The sequence below is a fragment of the Parasteatoda tepidariorum genome, chromosome 3, assembly GCF_982258835.1.
Source record: "Parasteatoda tepidariorum strain Cologne lab strain chromosome 3, Ptep-v5.0, whole genome shotgun sequence".
Classification (NCBI taxonomy): domain Eukaryota; kingdom Metazoa; phylum Arthropoda; class Arachnida; order Araneae; family Theridiidae; genus Parasteatoda; species Parasteatoda tepidariorum.
In genome coordinates, this window is record NC_141757.1 from 37,175,444 (window position 1) to 37,190,914 (window position 15,471).

The 15,471-nt window shown below is 32.5% G+C and overlaps 1 protein-coding gene across 3 annotated transcripts in view; it reads right to left on the minus strand.

Annotated features, from left to right (window-relative positions):
- LOC107445357 (nose resistant to fluoxetine protein 6) overlaps positions 1 to 15,471 on the minus strand; it is a 55,840-nt gene that overhangs the window by 25,978 nt on the left and 14,391 nt on the right. For all 3 annotated transcript variants that reach the window (XM_087159089.1, XM_087159090.1, XM_087159091.1), the window contains exons 7-11: positions 10,471 to 10,638; positions 8,627 to 8,720; positions 4,978 to 5,061; positions 2,828 to 2,993; positions 198 to 277 (exon numbers count right to left, since the gene is read on the minus strand). In XM_087159089.1, the coding sequence (XP_087015215.1) occupies positions 198 to 277; positions 2,828 to 2,993; positions 4,978 to 5,061; positions 8,627 to 8,720; positions 10,471 to 10,638 (592 nt within the window). The remainder of the gene's footprint in view (positions 1 to 197; positions 278 to 2,827; positions 2,994 to 4,977; positions 5,062 to 8,626; positions 8,721 to 10,470; positions 10,639 to 15,471) is intronic.

Here is a 15,471-nt window from a genome sequence, read left to right on the forward strand (position 1 = left end):
TAGGAAAATTTGAAATTGCTTTGATGAGTAGTTTGCTACCACTTGAATACTTTTGACGGATTTTTAGCTGCCCTGTTACAGTCATCAAATGGATAGTAATATAAAATAGCATACGGTTTTCTTTAAAAAGAAGTGTAATTTAATTGAAATCATCAATAAAACGTTTTCAAACCGTCATGTTCGCTGTATTTACTTACTTTCGGTATGGTACAAGAATAAAAAGGCTTAAAAGAAATAGTTGAGTGTCTGCCGCCAAATACCACGAAGAAGCCATACACTGGAAATACAGAAATATATATATATAAAAATGATATTACACATTTGACCTTATTGTAAAACAATCCGAAGACAAACCTCTTTCTGTTTGTCCTAAAAAAGACATTAATGACTATCCTTTATTTTTAGCATTATTACTAGCATCAAATTCTAATTGATTTGGCAGTAGTAAACAAAATTTCATTCATTTTTTAGAATCAAAACTGATTATCACAGAATGCTGATACTATTAGGTCTGCCAGTAAGTTCTGTCAGCGAAAGCACAGGCTTCCTTTTACAGTAATGCAACAGGTTCTTTATTCATTTAGGTTATTTTCCACGCAACTACAAATGAATGATTCAAAAATTCATATGTAACGCCACTTTGTTCCAGCTGTTTCTTGGTGAGGCCTTTTAGTTGGCAAAATTACCAAAAAATCTGAAAGCTTTGGCTTTAAAATGCCTACCACTTAACAAAAAGTGTAGTAGTTGGCAGGATTGTAGAGGTCGCGAAAAATTCTATGATCTTAATATTATTAGGTTTTACCAGAAAGTTCTGTCAGTGAAAGCGCACGCCTTCTTTTAAAGTAAAGCTAAAGGTCAAGAAAGTGGTAGAGTATTTACCCTTTTTCTCAATGATAATGTTCTAGCTCAGGGGTTTCCAACTTACATGAGGCCCGGGGCCACAATTAAAAACACAAATCAAATGGCGGGCTGCAACTTTATCAAAATTTTATACAGGACTCTTTTATTTTTGAATGAACATTAAATATTACTGTCAGATTTTTATCAAGTTGTACAAAACAAAAGTATTGAATTACAAATTAAAATGAGTAGATTTTTAAAAATATTTAATTGCATATTAATAAATCGGGCTACAATAACTTTAATGTGCACCCATGTATTAAACAATTAATGTGCAACAAATATCTAATTGTTAAGATATAAAACTTTAATAAGGTTTATATTATAACTTACATAGTAGCACACGAAATGTTCAATGACAAAATTGAGGTTTGTTTGCCGCAACCGAGAAGAGATATTTACATTTAAAATTTACAAATGTGTATGTAAATATTTTCGTCCAAAATAAGTGGTTTCAAAAAGTTAAATCGGAGAATTTCTTCGAGAAAATTTCTGATAAACACATGTTATTCACAAAATACAAAAAAATTGAAATAGAAAAGAGCAACATGCACGATTATTTTTTTGTTTGAATAAATATTTTCTTGGATGAAATACCCGAGAAATAATATTTTTTGCACCGTTGGTATGATAAATTTCACAGACGCGAAGAAATTAGGATTTTAACGAGAAAAGTATTTTAAACCCATATAGATATTTTACGAAAATTGTCCGCAAAAAAAGACAACTAATATATTTTAGTTCGCGAGCCTGATGCGGACCCTGGGCCTCCAGTTGGAAACCACTGTTCTAACTTAACCCCTTGGGGACGGGTGATTCAGAAAAGCATTCGTACAAAATCAGAATCAAGTTGCAATTAAATAAAAAACGGTAACTTAAATGTAGTCGTTACTAATTTTACAGACTTACTTTGCTTTTATTTTAATTATTGTTAGTTTTATCATATATACAATCAATGATAATTCAAAGTATAACTAAATAGTTTTATTTTGAACAAAGTAATGGTGAATTAAATAAATCAAAAAATTATAACTCCGCCCACAAATAAACTGCTAAAGAAATACTTTGATTACCAGTTTTATCTTCTTACCCTGATTGATACGGTTTTTTGCTGTCACGTATTTGTGACAGTCGGCGCGAAAGGGTTAAAGAAACACATAATACATGTGTTTTTTCTTCCATCTACTACGCTTTTTGCCAACTATTTTATAGAGTGGTAGACATATAAAAGCCAAAGCTTGCTGAGTTTTTGGTAACAATTTAAAAGTCTCACAACGAAAGAACTAGAACCAAGTAGGTTGCATAAGAATTTCAATTGAATGAATTGCTTTTAAATTAATTATGAGTAGTGTTATGAAAAATAGATTCAAATGAATAAAAAATAATACATTATTATATAAATGTAGGTACCACTGGAATAATAGGTACCACTGGCTGCAATGCAGATATTTAGATTCTCTCAGAATAAAACAATTATCATGAAGTGTCAAATAATAACATAATCGTAGATACTAATCACGAAACAACTTCTTAATCTTAGAAAAAAAATTGCATTAACTAACTCACAATAAAGCCAATCCTCTCGTGTAGCTGTGTACTTATTTTGAAAAAAAATTATGAATTGGTATCCTAATTATTTAATTTTTCGGTGAAACAAAGACAATAGTTTTTACCAAAATATGTTATTAATATGAATAGTTACAATTTGATTTGAAATTATGTGTTAGCAACATAATAGTAATTGTCACAAGTAATTGTCACATAAATTATCTGTTTAACTTAAGAATTAGTTCACTCCTGTTACCGAAAATGTATTTTGAACATCACTACATACTAAAACGCAACGTCTGTGGAAAAGAGATAAAGACTAAAATATAAAAAAACAAGACAAGTTTGTACATGGATTCCTTGGCAAAAATATTCTTACCATTTCCTGGGATGATATAAAATTTTGCACGTAAAAAAAATTTATCCAGCCAAGTTGTTTACATTTTTCAGCCTCGTTACCAACAATTTCTTTGTAAAGTGGACCAGAGCTTAGGAAGGGTAGGAGACAGATACAAGCAATCATAAGGGCATGAGGTATTGTGGTCCTAAAATATATGGGTTTGCAGTTGAAACAGAATTAAAAGTAATAATAATTATTATAAAAACATTCATGTTTTATTCATATTACAATTAATTTTAAAACTGATTAAGCAGTTTATCATTGTTGGTTTTCTCAGTACTTCTTTTGTCATAGTAATGTAAATTGAAAAAAAAAAGTCCATGTCTTTGAAAGGAAAAATATTTACATCCGAATTATGTCGATGCATGTTTTTTTATAGAAAAATAAATAATCATTTTAAAAGTTTCGTCTTTTTTAAGATTTTGTGTAACAAATATACGAAAACTTAATTATTGGCCAACAAAATTATCTCCAAATAACTTCCGATCAACACTAAATCGCATTTTAAGTTAAGAGGATGGAAATAATTGGGTAATTCCACTTCAAGAAGATCACGGATACCCCACAAGCGCCTAAAGACTTCAACGCCAGCTGATCGTTTTGATCACATTTTGCTTCTGTTATTCATGCTGTCCCCCAAACTATCGAACAGTACATGAAGGATATTGTTTTATTCCTCTCTCAAGGCAGTTTTCAAATTTTGCTCGTTTTGGAAAGGGCGTATCTTTTAAGAGACATGTCTGCAAAGGCATACTTTATATGATTTAGGTCCTTGGAGAACACAGGCCATCGCATACGGGCAATATCTTTACTTTCTCTTGAGTCCGATACTTCAACTCGCCTGACTGGTCGTGCATCGTTGTTCACAAACTGAAAGTCTGGACCTATCACACCCCTATAAAGGCTAACAAGATCCAGAATAATCACTTTGCAATACCGCTGCAAAGTAACGCTTACTCGCTCAAAGATCTGAAGTGGTATTCAGCCGTTGTACATGATGTCTGCCCACGCCGGAACGCCTGAGCCATATCGGTAACGTTCATGAAGCTATTGTTGTGCACAACGTGTTCCGCTCTCTCTCTCTCCATGCCAACAAGTAGTCAGAATCATTTGTCATAGTGAATCGAGATTCATCGGAGAATTTCATTCTGGACCCTTGCTTGTTATCCCAACCAATACATTCCTTACACCAACGTTATTTTTCTGGATGATGGCGTGGTTAAAGCGTGATGCATCGAATTGGTTTACATGATTGGAAACCTATACCGGTAGTGGTTTCAAGGCCTGGAACTATCTGCCTAGGAGTGGCAGTTCTGGAGTGGCAGACGTGTCCACGTCTGGAGGAAAGGAGTGGCAGTTCTGTTCTTTTTTGATATTGTGGTATATATCACTCCACTTAAGGTGTGGTGTTTCTACAAAGACCACGGGCAAGCCATCGCATAGCATTTCCACTTTCAGTGGTCCTTTTAAATCTCAAGATAACATTTTTGGCACTCCCATTACTGCGGCCGCATGCTTGGCATTTTGACCATCTTTCTGTCGTCTAACTACTCAACCACGATCGTAAGAATACAAATGACATCTTGGTATTATTTTGCACTTAATTATTGTTACATCACACTGAATTGCACAGAAATAAGTTAAACAGCCTACGGTGTTATTTTGGTCAAACACCTAACAGCGTGAGTTTTCGAACGAAGGAAGAGATTGTGTGCACTTTCTTTTATACAGATAACGGGTACTAATTTATCACTCTCTCTGCAATTAATTTTTCTTTTATTGGTCGACTGACAAGAACGCTACTTTGCACAAATCAATTTTTCCTTAGCAACTTGTCAAGCAGTGTAAATTGTCTATGCCTGAAAAGTAATTATCTCATATTGCCGGGTTGCCGCAACCAAGACAAAATGTAATGAATGTTTGAGAAAGTTAAAGAAGCAAGTTGTTTTTACTAATTTACAAAATGTATTTTCAAATTAAAGGAAATATATCTGGAATGTGAAATTGACAAAAATTAGCCCTCCTAATTTCAAAGAGTGTGAGATATACACACGGAAGGAAGAGCAGGCATCATATTTATTATTATATGCAAAATTTAAAGAAAAAATCATGTAAAAAAAAGGTTTTACCTTATGTAACGTCTTTGAAAAACCAAACTCACAGAAAGTGGTCGATCCTTGTTCTTTATAATATTATATGACAACAAAACAGCGCTAAAAAAAGAGGACATAAAATTTTTATTTTAAATAACATAATGCCAGAATCGCAATGCAAGGTAATCATTAAAGTTTGGTGAATGGAACCATAAGACGAATGGAACGAAAATTCATCTCAAAATACCTTTATTCATCCTCTAAGTAACATCAGACATACTTTTTATATTGTCGATAAAGCTTCTGGACGCTGTACGGCGAGACCTCTTTTGGAATTAATCGGAAAAGGGGAATAGAAACAGAATATGCGCAATTTTCAAATCATTGTGTTGTTGTTGTGACTATATTCTATGTCTGACCGAGTTAGACTAAATCCATAATATTCTCAAGAAGTCAATATCCATCAGTGGGTACTCAAAAAGATCATGCTTTGTGAAGTCTAGGCAATCAAGAATAAGTTCTGGAGAAGCCTGGCCAGCAAGGCACCCACTACAGGTCGGAAAACCGTTTTTATTATGGTAAGTCAAAGTTATATGGTGTTCACTGTGGTAACGGAAAATGCCGTTTGCTCTAGCCTACTACTCTGAAGGGACATTGCACCACCTGGCGTTTACTTTCATACCAGTGGTAAACAGGTTGAGTGCGCATTACTGTTGTAAGCGAAATGCAGCTCCAAATAGGTAAGAGAGATCTAAGAATCAACGGGTTGAACTATGCTGCATTTTGGCATTTGCCACAGTGTCAAAAATCTCTTTGCCAGTTATGTTAACGTGCGAGGGAAGTCATTGCAAGTGCATCTTGTGAGAAGAGGAAAGACGTTTCAGTTTGTCCAAAAGAGCCACTTCTGTATTCTCTCCAAACCAATGCCAATTAGAAAGATGCTGCATGGTATTTCGACTGTCAGTTAAAGTCCAGATGCTACAAGAACTAGAAAATAATATTTTTGAGTTGGGGTTGATTCTGTTCTTTAGAGAGTTGCCACGAATAGTATAGATTCGTCCTTTAAGAGAGTTCCCACGGATAGTATAGATTCTTCCCTTAAGAGAGTTCCCACGGATAGTATAGATTCTTCCCTTAAGAGAGTTCCCACGGATAGTATAGATTCTTCCCTTAAGAGAGTTCCCACGGATAGTATAGATTCTTCCCTTAAGAGAGTTCCCACGGATAGTACAGATTCTTCCCTTTAGAGAGTTCCTACGGATAGTATAGATTCTGTTCTTTAGAAAGTTACCACGGTTAGTATAGATTCTTCCCTTAAGAGAGTTCCCACTGATAGTATAGATTCTGTCCTTTTGAGAGTTCCCACGGACAGTACGGATTTTTCCCTTTAGAGAGTTCCCACGGATAGATTTTTCACGGAAGTAATGAAACAACAAAATCAGTAGAAAGAATTTTTTCTCATTTTTTTTATAAGATATTTCTTAAAACGGTAAGAGCTTTGTCAGGTTAAAATTCCAATTGACTCACATTTTTTTTAATAACATGCTGATAAATATTCTGAAGCATCGATGGTTGTTCCATCTTTGTTACCACTTTTTTAAAGTACTGAGACCCTTTGAACTCTTTTAATTATGCTTTTTAATACCCTCTTATAATTCCTTTAATTATGCTTTTTAATTATTCTTTTTAATTTATGCTCTTTTAATTATGCTGTCCACACCTGAAGATGAACTGAGATTTTCTTCCTTATACAGGAAGAAACGGAACGTAATAGAATCGGCTGAATGGAATGATACATTATAGTAGAGAGAATAGGAATAATACATTAAAAACATAAACTTAGCTACCACTAGAAGTTCTTCCAAAAAGTGAAGAAAGTTGGCAACCTTGAAACTACTAAGTATTCGTTTCTTGCGTTCCTTCACTATCATTGCCTGGGTCTGCTTTTGAACACTCACCCGGTCGCCTTTTCAGTTCAGGTTGTTTTTGTTATGTCATTCACCGAACTTTTTGGAAGTTCTTCGTATGTACATAAAACTAGCTTAAATACCCATTCGTTTTGCAGGGTAAAAAATTCAATCGTTAATAAATTGGTACTAAGCAGCACTACACAATTATGAAAAAATACTCCAAATATATTATCATTAATAGTAGTATTAGTTGCTTTTCTCTTTGACTTTACGTAATTATACTAAGCAAAACCCATTTTATCAATTCTTCAAAATAAATACTAAATATGTTCAATATCACGCGGCACTAGAAATAATTATATTCATAATTAAAAGCTTTAGTGTTACTTATTGTTGCCAATCTTTCTTCACTTCAAATACAATTTATTTTTCATTACTTCGATTAATCGAAACACATTTAAAAAGAGTAACTGTTAACAAAATAAAAGCGTGATTTAGGATAGCTTTATAAAAACTGATTTGTAATCGTCGCTCATACGCTTACTCGATATAAGGAATCAGAAATAAATAATTATGGAAGAAAGTGTGATAAACTCTCACTGAAACTGGTAAATGATTAAATTGAGCTATAAGCAAACAGATATCTCGGATGTTACATTTTAAAGAACTGAATAAATAGAATCATCTGCAGTAAATGTGAAGTAAAAAATCAATGCAAAAAAGTGTTTCTTAGGACGCATACACTGGAAGTACAAGCTGGAAGTACGAGACATACGAGAGGTAGATTCCCATGTGTTAGTATCAGCTTGCACACATCACCTCTGCGAATCCTAAAGAAAAAGTATAGAATTCGCCACCAGTATGTCTCTTTCTTTTTGCTTGCCTTCTCAGTGTGTGGCCAACCATTACTCCTTCCCTCCGAACGAAATGTTTTAAATTGCTTCTGATACTCGTACAAGTTGTCCAAGTTTCAAAACTCAAGCATAAACGGTTCTTAATTTGTTGTTAAAGAGACACACAAACGTGCATGCTTATTTTATTATTATATAAATCAGTTAAACTCGTAGCTAATGCTTTGTTTTTTCCCTTAAAAGCGTGTAAGATGTTAGTGATCAGCACAATTAATTTGTAGTGTTTATATTTAAAAACGTATGTGGATGACATGATGATATTTTTATGATTATGGTCCCATATACTTCCTTGTTTTATAAACATCCAAATATTGTTTTCTAATCAGTTTCTTAGAAAAATAAAACACATTACACATTCTTGATAATCAAAAATTAATTTAATTGGAAAATATTTCTGCCTAGTGTACAGAAAAGTATTTTGACATGACCATTTGAAAAGGAAATGATAGAGGAAATAAGAAGTTATAAAACTATCTTAATAACAAACTTAACTGTTACATTTTACTTAATAGATTATTGTTTAGCTTATTATTTAAAATACCGATTTAAATATTTATGCCAGCATCCACAAGTAATAATAAATAAATTCAAATTGGAAAAAAAAATATCTACCGAAAAAAGGTTTCATATCTGCGTGAATTTTGTATGTTTCTTTTTTAAAATTAACGTGCAATTTTTGTCATTGCTACTAAGCAAACATAATTTTTACTGTTTAATTTAAGTCAACTAAAGCGAAATATCTATTATTTTGAAATTAGATAACTGATTTATTTATTTCATTACATTTTACAAATTATAGGAACAAAAAAGTTTACTAATTTTAAAGTCTTAAAATGAAAAGAGAACAAGCAATGTAAAATGTACCTCATAAAGAAGAACGTTTCGACAGCTATTTGGGAGCTAGGAATGAGCTGAGCCCAGATGGAATGGCGCAAACTATAGAATATGTGCAAACCACCTATGAACAAAATTATGGTAGCAATTATTGAGCTGTATGAAATAAAAAAATACAATTTTCAAAACTGAGCTCAAAAATGGCATACAAATTTTAAAAGTAACTTCAGACTTACGACAGGCTTTTTTTTACATGTTCGATAAGCTTGCCATTGATGCAGACAAACAACAAAATTTTGTAAAAGCCATTCAATATATCATTGTTTTCTACGTAATTGTTGCTCTACGCTAGGTGACTCTTTTCACTGTATTGACTTGTTTATATGATAAATGCCAGTTAAGATGTCCCAGTACCATGCAAAAAAAGTGGTCGCGAAATAAGATTTATCGTATGCTTAACATGTTTATCTGGTTAACATGTTAACCGCTTACCTTACCAAGTGTTTTGACCAATTGGTAAGGTAACAAAATTATGTATGATCAATTGTTGTATTGACCAATTGCTCAATATATCATTGTTTTCTACGTAATTATTGCTTTACGTTAGGTGACTCTTTTCACTGTATTGACTTGTTTATATGATAAATGCCAGTTAAGATGTCCCAGTACCATGCAAAATAAGTGGTCGCGAAATAAGATTTATCGTACGCTTAACATGTTTATCAGGTTAACATGTTAACCGCTTACCTTACCTACTGTTTTGAACAAAATGCCAAAAGTCAACATATTTTATTTATTTATTTATGAATACAACGAACTAAAGCAAAACATAATACACAAGTTTTAAGTTGAAATTTTAATTTTTTATTTGTCCAAAAATATTTAATTTAAAACTAGTTTACTATTCCGAGTTATCTCGGGCAAATGAAAAAAGTTAAATATTAGTTTTTGTATGATAGTTTTTTTGAAACGAGGGACAAGACAAAGTGATGCTTTCCGAACGCCATTTTTTTAATACTCTTTTTTCTATGTAAATTCAGCAACCATTATATATACAATTGCACAAAACACGTGAGAAGTCCCACAATCCAACAGCAAAACTCCAAAACAAAACTTGGCAATCACAGCAGATTTTTTTTTGGACGAGTAAAAACGTGTTAAAACAAAACATACTGACACATTCTGCTTCGCCCGAATTTTCTCGGGATACACACCCGAGAAAACTCGGGATAGTCAGGGAAGTGGTTAATTGTGCCAGCACTTAGTAACTTCACTGCATGATTATTAGGTGATTTTTTTCGCAATATTGATTTGAATATATATACCAGCCCAGAAGACCCAGCGTCAACCACTGGTCGTAAAATAACATTTCTCGTAAACTTAACATACTTACTTTTGCCTTCACGACATGATTATTAGTTTTTATGTATTTGTTTAAATTTTTCTCTCTATAGTAATTATTAAAATTATTGTAAATCAAATCCATTAAATGAAAAATAAAATAGGTGAAGATAATATTTACTATTACTTTAAATATTCGAAATTGCTTAAAATAAAAACTTAATATTTTCAAAATTACTGATATTTAAAAAAAGTAAAGAAGCTTTTAATTCCTTCCACTTATTATGTTTGATACAAATTTTTCATGTCTAAAAGTGGCGCTATTTTTAATGGTGCCGTGATTATGAAAATGATCATGATTGTTTGAAATGCGGAAACAGTTTTACTGCGTAAGATTTTCAAAAACTTGGATGAAAAGGATGCTTCCATGGAGATAATTAAGACTTGCATACATTATTTTGTCCAAAAACTATACCATAAAACATACTATACATACATTTTTAAAATAAATAAATTAATAAATCACTACATACCAAAAGCTTGATCGTACATAACAGTGACTATGTGACTTGCGATCAGCCAAATAGTTGTTAAAACTCTTATACCATGAAAAATTTTGATGGAATCGGGATTATTTTCTTTTTTAAATAATCTTTGAGCATTTCTGAGAAGTGAAAAATGTTGAAGGGTGCCGACATGATCTGAAATATTAATGGTAAAGTTTTAAAATAATGAAGAAATCAGTGCAAAGTAATAACACTCTACGAAAAAGAAAACAACCTACAAATTGAATTATGTTACATTTATTCCTTGTGTTGAATTGTTTTGCGTTTTAGTTATAACTAACCTTTCGGGCCGTGTTAGTCTAGTGGTTAGAGAATCGAACTCCGGTTCGGAGGTGCATGAGTTTGATTCTTGATTCTCTTAAGACCCACCGAGTACATGCGATCCGTAAAATCTGTGGTCCAGTGGTCGAGTGTAAAGACCACTGGTCGGTCGTTGAGCAGTACCAAGGGTGCAGGAATCTGGAGAGAGTTTCCTTCCCCTACAGATCTATGCAGTGGCGTACGCAAGGGAGAGGTTTAGGGGTTTAAACTCCCCCCTTGAGCTCAGACAAAATGGTAAAAATGAAAGTTTTAGTAGAAATTATGCGAGCTATTATTTTTTAAGACTATATATTTTTATTTGCCTTATGCCTACTTTTTTTTCTCACGGTATTTCTCAGAATACTGAAAAAACATTTACTATAATAGGGTTGTACTTTTGAAACCAAATTCACCTGATACTGTTACGGACTGGTTTCTTTCCGTCCTGCCAGTCGCAATAGTTTTCGAGACTGGCTTTCATTCGCGAAGTCTTTACGCGATGATTCTGGAATTTTACACGTTCTGTCGTGTTTGAGACAATTCGAGAATTTTGGAGTTGCGGTGAAAATTTATATAAAAGAGGGAACGGAGAACAGTGGAGTTAGTCAGACTAAGAGTTATCTCCTGCCGTTTGTCTTTCGGAGCTAGTTGCTAAATCTGATTTGATTTGTCTTAACAAAAAGTTCATTCAATCGCCGAACCCGTCGTCGTTGTTATTTCGACTAGTGAGGAAATCAGTAACAATACTATTGGAGATACTGAGCTCGTTGAAGTTATTCATTCCAGATTGAAGCCTTAAGATCGTAGCATAGCGGATATTTCTGTGCCAATATATATATTTGCTGTTCTTGGATCTTTAGGATGTCAAAACGCAAGAATTTAACAATTTTTAATTTTTTTGAGAAAAAATAACGACCTGAAATTAGTTAGGTGACAGCATCTAGTACCAATGTAAGTTTCTCTATTGAACAGAAATGTGACACTTCCGTTGAAGAAAACGTTTCTAGCACATCAAACTCTGATGAATGTGAAAGTGGCCCACAAAGTGTTACTTCCCACCCATATAACATTGGACTTTTTTCAGAAGATATTACATGCGAGAAGATATTACATTATGTTCTTAAACTTAAAAAATCAAATCAAAATTTAACTAAACAATGTTGTCGAAATAAAAAGTCAAATTATCCAGCTGCCTAAATTAGGGACATAATAGTGCTTTATTACATACTCGAATTTCTTTTAGTAGTTTCAGAAAATCATGAACACCCCCCTTGAAGAAATTCTGCGTACGCCACTGGATCTATGTCTAAATTGAAAAAAAAGCCCTAGGAATGAGTGATGCTGCCATTTATCTGTGAGGTTCTCCGCCAAGACGTACTTTCGCCCTTGCGGTGCTCTCTTGTCAAATGAAAGGCGTACCTTGCTGACTTAAGTCTCAAAAGTCCAGTCACTGATGAGGTTGGCTTGTCTAAGCATTAATAGGAACAACAACACTGTAACTTTTAAAAATTAGTCGACCGCTCATTAATATTTTGTTTCAATTTTCCCAAGAATACACTAATATTATCTAATCAGCCATTTTTTAAAGTGTTGCGAACACGTGAAGCATTTCATTGGTTAATTTCTCCAAATTTAAGTATCCAACGCGATTCCAATTCGTTGAATAATCACCTAAAAATAATTTAGGCTTGTAATATTTACATCTCAAAGGCATATTTAGCAAAATATATCACGAATTAATATATTTTGCTAAATATGATACAGTGGTCAAATTTAATTTATTTTTTCTAATATTTTTGCATTAGAACGTTTCTAAAACGTATGTTTTTTTGGTTTTTACGACGACATTTATATACGTAAATAAATGGAAGAGCAAAAACAATGTAAATATTGCATTAAATTAAAATGGGAAAGCTTTTAATGGAAAATCAGAAGAAAAAAATGAAGAGGGAAATTAATGCGTGATAATTTAGGTTAAGTGGATTAAAAAAAGTTCCACGTTTATTTTTATTTAAAATATTTTGTAGTAGATATATATATGTTACGGTTAAAGTAATTAATCCGGTTATTATTAATGCTAATTATCCGGTTATAATTAAAATCAATATTAAAGAAAAACCCACTTCTTTTGGTCAAAATGAGAAAGATCACAAATTATTAACTTTAACCGGTTATTATTATTAATAACCAATGAAGTTTAGTCAATGTCTTTAAACGGTTTACATTACATAAGACAATGCACTGCTTATTTAGTTGGATACTTGTTCTTCAAAGAAATGAAAATCACAAATGTCCACATATGTGACCAATGATGTCAGCGCCAGCTGATCGCTTATAGGCAAAATGGTGAGTTAAAGTTGAGCTAGAGTGCCTGTATTGAAAAGAGTGAAGACAATATCCAAGAGCGCATGCGCTGCTGTCATATTTTTGTCCAAGGGGGTTGCCAAATGATACACCGAAATTGGAGCCACTCGCTCATTTGGTGTTATTCTGAAGGTTCTTTTATTCTAAGAGTATATACTAAAGTATCAATAATATAAACTTTAAGATTGGAAAGCACATGATATTACAGATTTTTTAAGAAACATTGTCTAGCATCTGAAATTGTTAAAAAATTAACGTCAATGAAAAAAAAAAGACTTATGAAAAGACTTCAGCTTTTAATAAATGCCTTAAATAAAATATAAAAATTAATAATGATTATGCCATTTATTTCAGAAATAATAATTAATAAAACAAATTATATAATTTATTATTATTTATTACTTTTTCAGGAAAAAATTATCGCATATTCACCTGAAAAGGTATTCTTTATTTCAATAAATTGTAAACAAAAATTTTCATCATTAGTTGAAATTTAAAACAAACTAGCATTTTATACAGTTGGTAACGAAAAGTAAACAAATGCTACTTTGTAACGCGCATTGTTACATTGTAACGCGAACATTGTAACGCGCCAACATGTCAAAGTAATATCGCCAAACTCTGCACTTCTGAAGTTTTGATAAAAAAATGCTCAAATCTTAAAATTTATAAGTAATTTAGATAGAAATTATGTGTATTAAAAGTAAATACATTTATTCTTATCTAACCATTAGTTATTTCATCACCTTGTTCTCTTTACAATGAGATAAACATAACTTAATATGCACGCAAGTAAGTGATAATAAGGATAAATTCGAATAACTAACAACTATCCAAATTTTCAGCCATAATTTTAACATTTACTGTAACTGTGAAGTTTCTTATTGAAAAAAAAGTAAGTAATGAACTTATTACATGCATTTATTAATAAAGAACATAAATTTTTTGAGTCATATAATTTTCACTCCGTGTAATTCTAATGGCGAATTTTCCACTCTCGCCTCCGGCGGTAAAGTTTTTCTTTCCACCAATCAGGAATCGTTTCTCCCTTGTCCACACTCTTTTACTCTAGGCACTCTAAGTTGAGCTAAGTTTCTCCACATAAGTTAGAATGTTAATTAACGTGATTAATTAAATACAGATCGGTATCAAACATCAAATTTGTTGAAATTTAATTCTTCCTCGTCTACGTCTTATACTTAATTAAGTATTTATTACAGTCAATTCGCTATAACTCGAAGTACGATAACTCGAATATTACTATAACTCGATTTTTTTAAGGGGTCCCGACCCTTTTATCTTCAATTTCATGCTAATTATTCTCGATTACTCGAATTTTACTCCCTTTAACTCGATTTTTTGTGTGGATCTTTTAATATTTTCAAAATTGATGAAATAGGTTATTTTTTAAATGTCTTCCAAATAAGACTATGATGTTTAAAGATGAGAACTGCTCAGGGGGTAAAATGAGCAAGGAACGTTTGACTGTCCTAGTTGAAGGAAATGCGTCTGGGACAGAGAAATTGCCCTTACTTGTTATCGGAAAATACCGAAATCTCCGATGTTTCAAGAATGTGAAAACTTATCTTTTGGATTACAAGTCTAACAAAAAGTTTTGGATGACATCAGTTTTATTTGAAGACTATGTAAGAAAATTGGATCGGAAATTCTTCGCTAAAAAAAGAAAAGTGATACTCTTTATGGATAAATGCACAGCGCATAGTGATCCACCTAATTTGAAAGCAGTAAACTTGCAGTTTCTCCCGCCAAACACAACAGCAAAGTTTCAGCCGATGGACCAGGATACCATAAAGTGCTTCAAACAACCTTATCGTAAATGGCTTGTCAAAAAAAATGATCTTAAATATTGTAAGCATTTAGAAGATTTGTAATTAATAAGCATTAATTGAATAATCCGACAATATTTTGAAAGACCAAAACCGAAACTAACGGTAAGTCGAACTTCCGATAGGTCGAAGTTTTTCGTCAGTCCTATCAGATTCGAGTTATCGCGAATTCACGTATTTGCTTATGTCTTTTATTGTAACAGTGATATATTTTTGCTTTGGGTACCTGGCAACTTCGATACATAGTTAGTTTGTTGATGTTCTACATGGTTTCATGACTGTATTTGTGTTAAATAAGAAATATATAGTGAAAGAATTGAAATATTCATTTTAGAATATAGAATGAGCCACTTAAGAGAATTGATACTTGACGGGTTTGACGTACTCGAAATAGAATGGAAAGAACAGCTGCTATGGTAAACAAATGCCACATTTTAATAACCAATGAGGATTGAGA